Below are 16,116 nucleotides of genomic sequence, written 5' to 3'. Positions count from 1 at the left end.
CATTACAAGAGAACAAGGATGTTCAGCTTGGGCATGGATTTACTGGGGAGGAGAGGAGCACTTAGCTTTTCTCCCTCCGTTGGCATCAGGAGCAACCATGTGGTTGTGCAGCTCCCACAACCACAAAAGGTCTGGATCCAGTTTTGCCTGTTCAGTAAGTAAAAGTTAGTCTCACTAAGACACACACATGAAGAATGGATTTTGTAAAGCTTTTAACAAAAATATGCAATTTACCTCCTTCTCTTTGAACTATGTGGTACAGATGAACCATATGCAGGATACACTCCAGATCTTGATCTTGGTAGCCTTTCTCGTGCATGTCATCCACTGAGTCTGGATAGATGACTTGATCACGTAGCGTTCCAATGGACATGTAGGGCCTGAGAAAGAATAGAGAGAAACCAGTAATCTTGAGCTGGCTCCAAGTGAGTGCCTCTTGCTGACGCTCTGAGTAGACTATAATGCTTTAAACACCATGTTGCTAAAACTGGATTTATCTGTGGGTGCATTGTTGGTGAATGTTTTTCTAAACTTACCCTAGGGACAATGTATTGTTTCCATAACAGCTGATTACAGGGTAGCAACAGGGGTAGTATTAGCGTGAAAACAAAATGACAGATCAGGCAGAATAAACATCCACTTCATAGCTCATTCTGAATACTTTCACTTGGAATCAGGGAAACTCTACTGTATCCAAGGTTTGGTATGCTTAGAGATTTAGAAATTGAATTAAACACTCACATGTTAAAAGCAAATTGTAACAAAAATGTTGCAGCTCAAACTGGGAAAGACTTCCATGGTGCAGCAGCAGACACCCAAGTCAGGCAGGAGAGCGTTGAAAGCCTCCTTTGCACACTACTGTTCTGGATTGCAGAATTGAGACCATGCGCAACTTAGCTGGCTCTAGAAGCCATTGTAACACTTCTGAATTGCAAAAAAAGCATACAATAGAGAAGTTGATCAGCTTAAACCTCCCGGCACCAGCCTCCCTTTGCCAAGCACAAGGCTGAGCTGTATGTGAAGCAGCTTCTGAATCACCATGTTCCCAGACCAGGTAATACCATCTGTCTTACTAAAACAAGGTGTCTCCACTCTGGAGCCAGAGTCCTCAATCACAGCCATGCCCCTGGAATGGCTACGGACAGTATCCACGATGTCATAAGCTGTGCCCAGCCTCTGGTACAGCCCAGGCCCCAAAAATCCTCCTAGTCTCTAAACGAAGTCAGCTCAAAGAACAGTTTTACATCTTTAAAATATTCAGACTAGGATAGCAAAGGCAATCTAAGACACATCTATTTGACCATCCCTTTTGCTGCTCTTGTTCTAAGGATTTCTTGTGAAGGATAAATATCCATCCTGTCCCACAGACACTGCTGATAGCTCTTGGAAGCTGGAAACACCCCAGGAATGATCTGTTAGATTTTGAGTTTGGAAGGGAAGGCCACAGCCAAACAACAGTCAGGCTCCGGACTCTGTCCCGCTTTCTGTGTCAAGGGTCACACTAACTCCCTCTGAGTTCATCTGCCAAAAGAATGCTAGTTTTATTAAAGTTGTGGTGCCACGGGATGATGACAGAGAGGAGCGGATAAAATTGGGCCAGCAAAGAGGAGGCTTCCAGGCAGCTTGCTTTTGCCACTGAGAACTGCTTCCAACAACTTCATAGCACGTTGATGAGAGGCCAATTTTCTTCCATGAAGAGCTCTGGACCTGCATAGTGGGAAGGTCTCAGCCATGCAGAGGCTTTCCCTGACAAGACACTTGTAATACCTTAGCAGATTTCTTCCCTTCCCTTGGCTCTGCAGAAGGGGTGGATTTACCCATTGTTATTCTTAAGAGTCCCTAAAATACACCACAGAGTAATTTGACAGAATTCATAATGCAACAGTTGTAGAATTACAGAACTAAAGCTGCAACGTGAACTGAAATTCATATTCAAGCTGGCATCAGCTGCATTGGGTTTAGTGCTGCAGACATCCATGGTGAACTGTCTGTACCCACCCGTAGTTAAACTACTTTCTCCAGCAGCTGAGTGAGGGTGGGAAGGGCAGGGGATGTGAACTGCTCACAAATATTTGGTCATCTCATTGCTGTGGGCAGGCACCCAGATGGAGTAAAACCAGAACCGCAAGTCAAACACAAGCATTGCTGCTCCTCTTTGCTCATTGTTGTGCTTTCTGCTCATTGTGGAAAAAGTGCTGCTCTGAGCTGCTGCATAAACACTAGCATCAAGTACAGTGAACCATTTACATTAATAGGGATATTGCAAAATCTCAACTCTAAACTTTATATAACTTCATGAAGTAATGATATATTACATTTCCATAGTGCTCTCCACCTAAAATCCCCAAAGGCTTTATTTCTTGCATATGTAGAAATCACTTCACTTGCTCCAGACTGCTGCCATCTCTGGGACAGAAGACAGCAACTCCACCTGGGCTCAGGAAAGAATCAGGTTGTGCATAAGACTGTGTAATTTGCGTTCAGCTGCAGGTAAGGGCAAGGAGGGCAGAATTACCTATCACATGATTTGTCTGGGGTTTAATACCTTACTCCTGTGAAGTATGATCCTGTAATGACTAGCAGCTCTGAGACTTAACCTACAGCACAACCAGGAAGGCAATGCTCAAAAGCACTGTGCCAGGACACTTGTTGCCAGGCTGTTTATTGAGTCACCAGCACCGCTTCCTGGTACAACTGGATTTTCCTTGTGGCCTCCCATCTAAACACACCAGTACCAGCAAGCACGCCTCTACCCACCTAGTTTGTAAAAATTAAAGAAAAGCCCAGCCTGCAGTGGAATAGCAAACCCCATCAATTACTGACTAACTAGCAGAGAGGAAGAATGGCTTATGGTTACGGGTCTGTCCTGGGGGGTGGGAGAGCACGTTCTGCTTCCCCCATCCTATAGGGAGCCACTCATTGTCCCTGAGGGGACACTTCATCTTGCTTAGCATGAGATGTCTCGTTTGGGGCTCCAAATCTTGACAACAGAGGCACCTTTGTGGTTGGTTTATCCCATTTATTTTTAGGGTGGGGATGGATTGCCTCCTGGGGGTGTCTTCTCCCTCAACGGCGAACAGAGCCCAGACAACTAACTTAGGTAATTAACTTCTAAAGAGCTAAAGTTAGATGAGATCTCATCTAACTCATACTCTCATAATCTCATACTAAACCAGATTTCTCTGTCCATAACTTGAAGACAATAGCCTCCTTACCTACCGTGCCACAAAGTCAAACACACTAAAACCTGTTAAACATCAGTTGAGGTTACATGTGTGTGATACCTAGACAATAAGTAGTAAGAAGTATGGGTAACTGGATACAGCAACAGTGAAATTTTGGCTTTGCCAGTAAGCTCCTTGTTAAAATATTATTTTCATTAAATTTTTAGCAGTTCAAACAACAAAAACTGTCTTTTTGTCCTGAAGTAATACTCTATTTTAACTGGATTTAATTGATTTTTGATGGAGTTTTTCCTTTCAGCCAGAGTGTTTGGGTTCCAGTCTCAAAGGAAGCACTCTTACAGACTCTGAAAGCAACTCCTCTGCTGTTCAGAGGTCATGTCTTTGACAGTAATAGCTCTGCAATTGTTTTCTTTCTTTCTCTGCTCTCTGGAAAGATTCCTACACTGTTTTTGAAAGACAGGATTTAAGATCAGTAATCCTTTTTTTAAAGCTTTGGTACCAAACCTCCAGAAAGCTAAGAAAGCATCTTGCCTGGTTTACTGAGAGTTCAAGGCATTTATTGGAAGAGATGCCTTCAGTTCTCATAAACTGATCTTTTTTCAGTCAGTTTGATGGTTTTATTGCATCACCAATTTCTGTCTGGTGCACTTAGCACTCCACTTGGCAGAGTTGTAACTTCATTCTGCTAGTAACAAGCCATCATCCCTAAGGCTTACAGCTTCCCCCTTGCAGTGCAGGCTTTAAAAAAAATGATAACAAGATGCGCTGCAATCTGAAGCCTGTGGTATGGACAATTCCCCAGTGTCCTACTGACACATGACATTGTGTACAATGTTGGCAAAATATTAGAGAAATCATATGGGGAGGAAGTGCAAGTGTTGCCGATAATATGGTTTCTTTATTGAGGTGAGCTTTGGGGAGGGAGAAAGGGGCAGGTGCTGCAAAACATATTGGAGTACATACCAGTCACTTATCTTTCCAAACAGAGGACTTACACGCTGGAGCAGTTAGGCATAAAGACAGAGGTATAATGCCAATTCAAAGGGATTGTAGATTAACACTGCACGCTGTAACCAGTAAGGCAGTAATAACATCTAGTAATTCTCTGATGTCTTAAAGAGCAGAGGGCTTCACTCTTTTGGGTAGCAAGTTAAGGAAGATGACTTGCTTAGATGTCAAGAAATTTCTACTCCAAAATCAGAACAAGCCATATCCACCTGAAATGTTTACAAATACTTCCTGAATGTATTCAAAGGTGTTTTCATCTTCCATGCAAAATAAACTGTGCTGACAGAACTTATAACCTGTTCTGATATCCATAATATTATTTTAAAGAATTATAGCAACTAATCAATATGCACTTTGAGACTCTATAAAGCAATCTGAATGGTCAGAGTTTTAATTATAAGCTCCCTGGAATAAGAAAGGGTCCAAAAATATATCTTAAGTGGCTGGCGTCAGAAGTTAAGGGATATTAGTGCAATGTAAGTGCCCAAGGAACTGCTTCCAGGTACAGTCTGAAGCTCACCTCGCCTTCCTTGGCACAGACTGTGATTAACACTTCCTCCATGGAAGGTAAAGCCTAAAAATATGGGGCTTGTGATTCTGGAAGCCATCTGCATGCCTCCAACTGAGCAATCAGGACCTGACTTGCCATTTGCTGTCTAAGTGTGTTTGCAGTTATTATTGCACTATTATTCTCACAGATACGCAAAGTTATGTGAGAAAATTATGTGTAATGCAACTATAAACTCTTGACTGACCCATCATTTAAGTTTCTGTCTCTGTCTGACAAGATGCCTCTCTAATATACCTCAAGTAGGAGAGAGAAAGGGGAACACTACACCTGGGATTCTCCTTTTCAGATAAATTGCAGCTTGGCTTTTCAAAGGAGATTAGGATAGCTTCAGAGTGCAATTCAGAGTGCTTGATTTGACATTGAAAATAAAATGTATTCCAAATTTAGGCACTTCTATTCATGAAGGTGATACTGGAGTCCAAGCTTCAGCCATGGAGGTATCTTCCTAGGAAACCTGGAAGATCTTAAGGAGTCAGTGCTTGCACTGAAGAATTTCCAGTCCAGAAAGCCAAGGGCACAGCTCACATCTATAGCTGTGCCCAAATGCTAATTCCCCAGAAGGTCTAGTACAACATGGGATATGAAAGCAACAGTTTTAAGTCCAGCACAAAACACTGCAGCTACTAGAGATGCAAGATGAGGGGCTGTATGACAAGGTAAAGGTTGGCAAATCTCTTCCAAGAACGGGGCTCATGCTAAGTTCTTCTCAGCTTGCAGGGCATCAGATTCCCATTTTTCTAGGCTAGCATCCAGGCTAAAGAGGAGTCAAAGGGAGGGCACCTTCTAATCTTCCCACTGAAGCAAGGAAACTGCTGCTAAGAGGCAGGAATCACGTGTCTGAAGAGAGAGTTATTGGAAAGAACCTAATTATATACTACATCAGTTAGAGAGACTTTAGTACCAGTCCTTGTGCCATATACCATTTATGTTATTACTTTTTTCCCAGTGTTCTTAAATATAAAAGGCAGTAACTATCCTAATCCTTCAGTAGCTTTATAAAAACATATTAAACGGGGTTCTAATCTTATTTAGGTGCCTGCTCTCAGGAGAGGGCTTGTTATAGATAAAGGGGTTTAACATTTAGGTATCAGTTTGGCACCTAAACTTCAGTATAAGGCAGGAGTTCAGGCATACATTTATATTTAGAGATTCCTATGGATTAACTCTAGGTGGCTCCCTTTACCTACTGCACAAATTTTTTAGCTAATTTTCCAAAAGCCCTAAATCTCCACCTGACTATCTAGGGAATCCACCTATATTTAGAACTTTCCATCACCTTGCTGGTGCCAAGATCCTAGTTTTTTACATGCTGTAATACCTCAGCTGGAATCACCTCAGGAGAACTCTGGCTCTTGCCATGCTCCTGATTTAGGACAATAGTAAAAATTCAACAATTTTCAACAGCAGCAAAGCTTGATCAACAGTGATGCTCAAGAAATGCCACCTCCACTAAGTAAAATGATCTGGATTCCTAATAGCTCTTTGATGACGTTAATAAAATAGACAGCAAAAACCTAATGATGGCACCACCAACCACTACTGCAACTTTGAGAAAATAAAATGTCTTGAATGAATGTGAATTAAGTTCTTTTTAAGTAGTGTTGTATCCACTACTGTCACACGGAAGGTGGTATCACTAAAGAGTTATCACTAAAAGGTGGTATCACTAAAAGTAATAAATAATATAATATTTAGCAAAATGTTAAAAAAGCACAGGCTCAGTTTATTGCATTGTATCTAGTTCAAGGGATTTTAAGGCCAGCTAAAGTTTCAGCAATGCTTCTAAAGATATAAATAATTGATCTCTCTTTAAAATACCCTACACTGAACTCTCCTCTCCAGTTATACAGAACTAGCCATGAACATCCTCTAAATATTTCAGATAGATCAGTTACCAGAGTGGAATGTAATAGCTTATAGCCATTAACATAGTTAACAGGAAATGAAATGCACAGTATAAAAAGCTGAATTCTCAATGCATATAATTAGAATCTGATATCAAAGGCTGAAAAAAATCACATGAATCACTCTGTGGCTTTCTTTCCAAAGAAGCTATGCACATCTCTGCAAGAAAATAACCTGGGAAGAAATAATAACCTGAAAGGTAAAAGTAGTCTTTAATTTAAAGCACTATTCATGCTCAGGTATCATCTCATCTCATGATTTACTTATTTACCATTATGAAGATCACTTACAATATAACTAGAACTGGTCAGATGGCATAAAAGTTTAAGGCGAACAACTCACAAAATTATCCAGTTCAGTCTATCTGTACCTTGTGATAGGCAGAGACAACAGAAAGAACACAAGAACACATGTATAATTAAAAACAAAACCCAGACAATTTCTACAAAATATCAGCAGCTAATCCAATCTGAAATTATTATACCTTCTGCAATGAATCAAATCAACCAGCCAGACAAATGAAGGAAAAATACTCTCCTTTTCTTAAACATCCAATTTTTGCAGGCCCAGTCTTTTCATGCTTCTAGTAGTCCTGATGATAAAAGGATTATTTGGATGGATGATCATGAACATGATCAATGAATTGAAGAAAGAACAATGAGCTGTCCAGGACAAGAATTTAGCCTGCCAGTCCCACCAGGCATACCCCAGCCTAAGAGGTGTTTCTGATTTTTATCACAGCAATGTAACACAATGAGCAAGGCAGTTTCCCTCTTTTAGAAAGATCCCAAATCATTCATGGTTTTGCAGATGAGAAGTGACACCTTACTTCACAGAGAAGAGGAAGTGTAGACAGTGAAGCCTCTAGAGCAGAGACTGCTTTTGCTCTGGGTTTCTACAACACTTATTTGTCCAAGGCATCATTTTTTCCATGCACTGGGATATGAATATGCAAGTAATACTAGAGCAATAGTGTGTCTCCAGTGAAACACCCTGCCAACAAGTGAAGTCACACACTGCACTGACTTCCCTCTCTAATACTCTGTGGAACACTGCATTACACAGGACAGAACATGGCAGTATAGAATACAGAGACGCATCATGTATATGGATACATGGAACATTATTATGGCCATTTTATAAGCATTATAGGTACCTGAAGCGGCCACAAGGGAGCTGTAGTAATCTCTAGCAGAAAGTAAAATTGATAGGGTATAATTAATGCAAAATGTTAGGCAGATAAACAAGCCTGGAAAAGTCTTCCCTCTTGGGAAAGGCACCCTCCCCTCTAAGGTAGGCTAGTGCACACATGCTGAACTGCAGAAAAAAACCACCACCTGCTACATGCTCCCATGAGACCATGACATAATTAATGACTCAAGAACAAAGAACTGAAAATCCAGTGTTCTGGGGACTACTCAGCATTGTTTGCAGAAGAGACTCATCTCACCTCAAAGTTACTCATCCAAGTCCGAGTTAGTCGCCCCAGGCTCTCTTTGTAGTAAACAGAGTCCTCTAGTGAACTGGTACCTCCAGTAGGTCTCATGTGTCTTACATGTTTGTCCTAGGACACAGGACAAACAGCTGCAGTGATCTGAACTGGAGGACTGCTGTGCATTGAGGAGTTAGCGACCCGCAGAACAGTTGACCTGAGTGGGCACAGGCCTGTGCTATACTTCGCTGCACCGTGCTGGGCTGCGCTGCACACATAACTTGGCCTTCAGGCCTGGGCTGTGCTGCGCTTATCACTTGGCTGCAGGATAAACTTTGCTGGCTAATCATAACAGAGGAGCCTGCAAGAAGCTCCCACTTGGCACCAGCAATGACACCACCTGCATGTCCTTGTGTTTATCTTTAAGTAAAGCAGCATGTTCTCATGCTAACATTCTTTTGTTTGGCAGTAGAAATGATAAATGGAATTGTTTACTTCCAAGAAAATCCTATCAGAGCGCTAAAGACCATAAGGCCAATGAACCTTAGAATGGATGAGATCAAGTGCAGCATGCCATGCTGTGACTAGAGGTCTGTCTGGTGCTGCCCAATGCTGGGTTCCCAGCATCTGATGGGACCTAAGTGCCACAAAGATGATAAAGGGACTGGAGCATCTCTCCTGTGACGAAAGGCTGAGAGAGCTGGGACTGTTCGGCCTGGAGAAGAGAAGGCTCAAGGGGATCTTATCAATGTATATAAATGCCTGAAGGGAGGGTGCAAAGAGGACAGCTGGGCTTTTCTCAGCGGTGCCCAGTGACAGGGCCAGAGGCAACGGGCACAAACTGAAATAGGAGATGCCATCTGAGCATCAGGAAACAATTTTTTCACTGTGAGGGTGATCAAGCTCTGAAACAAGTTTCTCTGAAACAAGAGAAGCTGTGGAGTCCCAATCCTTGGAGACACTCAAAAGCCATCTAGACATGGTCATGGGCACACAGCTCTAGGCGGCCCTGCTTGAGCAGGGGACTGGACCAGATGACCTCCAGAGGTCCCTTCCAACCTCAACCAGTCTGTGATTCTGTGATTATCTATGCTATTGACTTATTCCTTATCTCTAATAAAAGGAATTTTAATTAATGCATTACAGAGTTCGAGTACCTTTCTTACCGGCATCAACAATGAACACTTTCAATGGTGCATTGCAAGAGCAAATCACCCTCTGGAGATAGACAGTTCACTCATTATAAAGGTCACACAAGAATGCCTAACTTTGAGCTGCCTAAATGAACTTAGATGAATTCTGCCTTTGGTGTATGAGTTTATTGCCTTAACTTGTGGGGTGGGGGTTGAACACTTGTATAAAAAAATGGCTAATTAGTCTTCTCTCTAAAAGGTCGGTATTTACTAGTGAATACTGCATTGTCTCCAACAAATGCAGAACAGAATCATTGTGCTGAATAAAACTTACATTTACCGTGGAAACCACAGGTAGTTGGAGGAGGGACAGAGGGTGACATCCTCAGCCTGCACGAAGGCAAACACGGGACTAGACCCTAAGAAATGTGTCTGGGTGAGCAGACCATGCAAAGCTGGGAGAGAGCTGACAGTCCAGTTCACCTTAGAGCTGGGACACAGTTCTGGAGCCCAGGACGCAAGGGCAGGCAAAAGGCAGAGCCTGGAGTGCATGGGAAGGATAACCACCTTCTCTTCCAGAGGGCGGTGTGTTGACTGTATCTACTATCTGGATATTTAAAAGCATAGGGCACTATAATGAGAGTTTCTGATTTAACACTATAGTAAGAAGGAAGAGAAAGGACTTCATCCCAGGAAAGATGATACGGTTGTTACTAGAGCTTCCGGCTGTCCTCCCCTCAAAAAAGCCAGCATCCTTTCAGTCTTTTCATATCAAGCTTTTTATGTCAGGTAGGTTTTGTAGTTTATTTTTCCCAGTGTTATGTAGCCAAGTTGCTTCTCCGAATTTGATATGCATAAGGCATTTGAAGCATGCTTTTTGACATTCCTAGGTAAAATATTATTGAAATAGTAAACATTTGCCATTCTGTTCATCTGTCAAAGATACTTTGTTGGAGAGTTGCAATGTAGGGCATTAAGCTGGAGTTAACTGCTCAAGCTGGACACAGTAATGGCACTTCTCTGCAGAATCTAGGTCATGTAAATGCGACCACCAGATTACTCCCTAACATGCAAGTCTGTCCATACCAGTGCTAAGTTACACAGCGATCCCAGTTAACCTGTAGGTGAATTTGTTCCCCTGGCACTGCTATCAAAACTAAATTTTAAAGGCAAGTGAGCTGTTTTTCTCAGCAAAATGAACCTAGCACAGATTAAATAGTCAGTTGCTTTGCTGGATGGATCCTGTAAGTACTAGCCACGTATTCAGTTCTTATAATCTATTTAGTGACTTCATATTTATAAAAAGTTTGTCAAGCTTAACCTGACAATGTATTTTAAAAAAATTTCAAAGCCTACATTTCCCTGCTTTTAAATGACGTTCCATAAACAGTCTGGCACATACATGGATGCCTGGAAAGGTGGTACAGACAACATGTAACTATTGGTGCTAAAGGAGGACATTTGATAATCAAAATCCTATCAAAAGAAGCAAGTGAGGGGTGGAGGCATTGCAAGCTCATGCTAGCAAGAACATGGTGTCCAAAATACGTTACAAAACACAGAGCAGCTGACTGCCAGAGGTCCTAGTAGAAATATTCCTGCAACTGTGCAACCTTGCAGACAAAAAATTAGCTCTTCTGTAACACTGAGGAAAACATCTCAAAAAAATGTAAATAGAGGAAGCTCTACTTATTAGTGACACCCGCTTTTGTGCAGGAGCCAAAACAATATTTATGTGCTTAGTACTGAAGCAATACTCAAAATAGGAGGGATGCTGCTTTGATTACAAGAATGGATTTCACCTTTTAGTTGCATACACATCATGGCATTTAATTAGACATGCAGCTGACAGCACTTTACATTATACCTCTGTGTATGTGTCACTTGGTAGGAATGCAGTGAGTTAGTGGATCTTAATCCTCTGAATGATCAAGTTCTTGTATGGATCACAAACAAAAGGGACTTGGCTTGCATAAAGTTAAGTGACCACATTGTGCTTTAAGTGAGACATCTCCATGATCTGGAGAATGAAGTCTTGCCATCCATCCATACAGAAGGTCGTAATAATAGAACTTACTTCAACTGAAAAGACCACCAGTAGATAAGAGACGATACTGAAAGCTCATACCAAATCAAGCTTGGACTTCCTTGGTGATTCAAACTTGTCAAAAAGGGTCTTCATTCGTATCAAGTGTGGTACTGGCTTCTGTGTTTCAGACAGCTGCCCACTAGGAAATGCACAAGTCTCCATATGGAGTAAAAGTTGTGTATGTATCAACACATCTCAGTTCCTCACCCACGTTTAGTCCTCTTGGTATCTCACATAGCTGCAGCTTGCTCCAGAGATGCCCCCAGTCTGAAGGGACTGAGGGATCAGAGCATGCTGAAGTCCTTCACAAACAGCAGTTTAGCTGTAGCCTTTAAGACTGGTGTTGGAATTATGTAAATGCATTTTAAATCTAAACTAAACCCCAAAGCAGCAAGCTGACTAAAGCCTTCAGTCTGGGATTTCTGCAACACTTTGCCTAATAACAGAAAAGACTTGTAAGCTGTGCTTTAATTAGCTGACTCTTGTGTCTGGCCAGTAAGGAAGGCACTTTGCATGGCTTGAGAGGGAGGAATAGCAGCTAATCCATAAAGCTATTTTCCACCTCTTGACTATTAGCATAGGTGAAGCTTGTTCACAATGTGCTACCGAGAGGTACTGTCATTACTTGTGATCAGTCAGCACATAGACCTAAATAAAAACCTTCAAACTTTACAGCTGTGAGTGAGCCTTCAAATGGAGAGGTCTCCCAGTGATCCTGGCAGGCAAAGCTTCAGCTAACCTATGTAGCAGCAAGACAAGAACTCTCCTGTTGTAGGTGACACAAGACAGGACTTCCTTCAATCAGGAAGCAGAAGTGCAAGCATTTCTATGCAAGTCCCAGTAAGATGAAATGGGAAAAGCTGTGCCCTGGTTGAGGGGATAGCCTAACAGCCCTCTTAGATTCAAGGCCACACTTTTTAATGAACAGCAGAATACTGAGTTAACTGTCTTGAATTGATTCATTTCAAAAAAGAAAAAAGAAGATACAAAGTAGCAGTCAATTTGTTAAAGCAAACCTATATCAAAATAGTATGCATAACTGAAGTATGTTATGTTATGTTTTGTGTTAACGCTATCTACCACAGACCTTTTTCTCATCTGTCAGATAAGTGGTGAACTTTGGAAATAAACATATTTGAAAGGAGCACCATGAACTTGATAACAGTAAGTATGACAGATAGATGCAGCGTGCAAGGGAGTAGATATCTATACAACATGAGATGAACTGATGGCAAAGTACTGAAGGAACAAGTCAATGTGGTGGTATACTATCAGCAAAATGCTGAAGGTCAATGACAACCGCTAGTGCAACGTTGGTATGTGCAGTCAGAGTACAGTTTAACTGCAGCTGACCCAACTAAAGGGATCATAGTTAAAGACAGAGCAGTATGACCTGACAAGAAATTAGGATGTGCAAAATACAACATAGCATAGAGCTGTTTGAGCCAATCTCAATGAGATGAGGCAACAGAACGCACGTAGGCATATTTGCACAGCACGCCATTTGGGCTACTTCTCTAACAGACCACACGCTAATGAGAAAGTAGTCTAATACAGAAGAACCATATATATACATACTACATATGCACATACTTTCATACGTAGTATAGGGTTTCTGAAAGTAAACACAACAATTTTGCAAGATTAAATTGTTTAGGTAGCCAAGAACTGTCTTAGGAAACAAACACATTTTAATGACAGTGGCCACTACTAACTACCTCCATGCTTAAGATAACATTTGAGTCATGCTATAATCTTCAAAATTTCATGTGCTTATAATGTAAAAAATGACTTTTATTTTATCACTTTATTATTTATATCACTTAGAACTGAAATATTCTTGCTTGGTTTCATCTATATGATGAATATCCTTGGACTACTTAGGAAAATCACATCAGACATTTGCATTAGTTAAGGAGAGGAAATATATCTTTATAGCTGATGCAATTTTGTTTAGTAGCCAAGGATATTTTTAGAATACAGAAGCAAAAACACCAGATAGGAAATGACTTGTAAAGGAACCCCAGATAAAATACCAGAAATAGAGCAGACGTATGCAAAACCAAACAGCTTAGGAGGGCCAGATAAACCTTTAAACTGTTATGTTCCGTACTGTCCTAGCATTAATAAGAAGACAGCAAGATAGAGGTACATAAATCCTAAATGATGAAGAGCAAACAACCTTTGCTATTAGGGCATCTTTGGTTGCCTCCATTTTAGCATCTGACAAACCTGGTGATGAAGGAAAGAAATATTAGAGATCTACTTGAATGCGCAATAGAAAGAGAGAAAGAATACAGAATTGGACTGTCACTGTGACCACTGAAAAAGTGGTCAGGGTTGGCCTTCTACTAGAATGGCACACAGAATTACAGAGAAACTATGCATTCTACTGGAGAAACATGTCCCTCTCACAAAAATACCCAAATTATAGTAGAAGCAAGCTGGAGAGAAAAAACATTAACAATGGACCAGGAGAAAGAAGTACAGTGGATTAAGAATTACTCCGAGCTCTATGAAGGTGAATCAGTCCTCAAGAAAGACAGAGAAAATGCTGATGGACATTTTAGATATGTGCTGTGCTAGGAAGACTTGAGAGTCGTGACAGAAGGTTATGGAACTAACAGAGACTGCATAAGTCATTCCTCCATGCAAACAAGACAATAACAAACAGCTGGCAGAAAATTAGATTAATAATTTATATCAATAACCCAGTGGTGATTACAGCTTTACTGCAGCTTTATGGTGCAGCGATATTGAGGAATATTCCTGTGGTGTTGTCAAGGTAACCTGCAAGCATGTAGGAGTGCAAATCTGCTGGCGTTTATATCAAAGGAGGGAGAACTAAGGAAACAAGAGAAACATGTGCAGAATCTGTGTTTCCTTACAACTGAAAAAGCTGAGACTTTTAGTTTCAGAGCAAAATGAGCTGGAGTAAATTTTAGGAATTGTATGCTAGAGCTCACTAATTCCACAGAGGTGGAGTCTCCTCCCATGTTTAAGACCAACAGAGTAGGAACAGGGGACAGTCTGGAGAAATCAGGCTACCTTCAGATATAGTGCTGACATACTATGAAAGGACTGACTGCTGCTTTAATTCCCTAAGTGCTACATACACATCTTGTGGTCATATCTTTAGCATCCATACTCACACTACCCACTACATATTTTTGTTAATTATTTATTATTTTAAATGATGTTTCTGCATTCTGATTTGAATCATGATTCCTTACCAACTAGAGCACCCACAAGTATTTATTTTTTCATTCATGCTACCTTCTTGACCACTTAATTAAAAGAGGAATGCAAAGAGGTGTTTAACACAAATGAATTTTACTTTGCCAAAGAGGGACAGAAAAGTGGAAGAAGGGGTAAGAGCACACACTCTGCCAGCTACTGAGGCTCCAATGAGATGTGACAACTTGATGAGCTGTGACCAGTTCCTAGCATAGATCCATCCTTGAAAACAAGCTGCTTCTGGCACCAATGTGATGTTGGACTGCTTAAAGCCTCTTAAAGCCTCCCCCTCTTCTGCCCACCCTCCTCTTTTACAGGCCTGTCACAGACAGCACCAGAGCCACACTCACAGAAATCCCTGGGCTTCTCTCTCCCTGTCCCCCAAAATGGCAATTTGTCCTATCAGCGACCACCAGAACTATGACTGATTAAGGACAAATTCTGCATGGCCTGGAGTCATGGTTTAACCCCAGCCAGCAACTAAGCACCACACAGCCGCTTGCTCACTCCCCGCGCCCCCCACCCCTGCAGTGGGACGGGGGAGAGAATCAAAAAAACCCCAGCGATGCACAACACAATTGCTCACCTCACCACCCACCGACCAATGCCCAGCCAATCCCTCAGCCACAGCATCCCCAGGCCAACTCCCCCCAGTTTATATACTGGGCATGATGTCACATGGTATGGAATACCCCTTTGGCTCATTTGGGTCCGCTGTCCTGGCTGTGCCCCCTCCCAACTCCTTGTGCACTCCCAGCCCCCGCTGGCAGGGCAGTATGAGAAGCTGAGAAGTCCTTGATTTAGTGTAAACACTACTTAGCAACAACTAAACCATCAGTGTGTTATCAACATCATTCTCATACTAAATCCAAAACACAGCACTAAACCAGCTACTAGGAAGAAAACTAACTTTATTCCAGCTGAAACCAGGATACCTGGCTCAATATAAGGGGACAAAAAAAATCTCACAATGATTCATAGTAAAATCTAAAAAAAAGTGGTATAATGATGCTAAGCAATCTAAAAAGATAGAAAGACCGGGACTCTTACGGCTCTGTTTTAAAGCCTACATACTGCTAAGTAAAGCTAACTACAAAGTGTTTGCAGTGCTGATTAAATTTAGAGTGAAATGAGATAATTCACTTTTTAATAAATCATACCTTTGTGTGTAGCTTTTGAACTTGGTAAAGACGCATGATTTCCCAGGCATTTCTAGAATACCACACTGGAACATTACAGAGATGAAAAAATAATCTTTTCAGTGAGCTCCTATTTACTGGGGAGTATTTTGTTATTTAGTAGTCACTGCATTCTCCACAATTCACTGTGTGCAGATGAGGTTCCTACATTTCACTCAAAGGGGGCTGATGCAGAATTACATTCAGCCGCAGCCACGCCACAGTAAGCTCTTACCAGGCTCAATGGTAACTGTGTCTACTCACGGAGAGCCATCTCCCATGTTCTTAAACCAGAGACATAATGTTTACACTTAAACACAGTGATGTCATTCTAACTTTCTGCTCTGATGGATACCCACCAATTCAAGGGCCTTCTGC

At 41.5% G+C, this 16,116-nt stretch overlaps 1 protein-coding gene across 1 annotated transcript in view; it reads right to left on the bottom strand.

The window, feature by feature from the left end:
- Positions 1 to 16,116, bottom strand: part of ABCD2 (ATP binding cassette subfamily D member 2) — a 47,649-nt gene that overhangs the window by 15,044 nt on the left and 16,489 nt on the right. The window contains exon 7 of the mRNA XM_049814296.1: positions 235 to 380. Within this exon, the coding sequence (XP_049670253.1) occupies positions 235 to 380 (146 nt within the window). The remainder of the gene's footprint in view (positions 1 to 234; positions 381 to 16,116) is intronic.

Source organism: Accipiter gentilis, chromosome 11, assembly GCF_929443795.1.
Source record: "Accipiter gentilis chromosome 11, bAccGen1.1, whole genome shotgun sequence".
Lineage (NCBI taxonomy): Eukaryota > Metazoa > Chordata > Aves > Accipitriformes > Accipitridae > Astur > Astur gentilis.
Note: the sequence above shows the minus strand (reverse complement) of the source record. Positions and strands in the feature narration are given on the sequence as shown.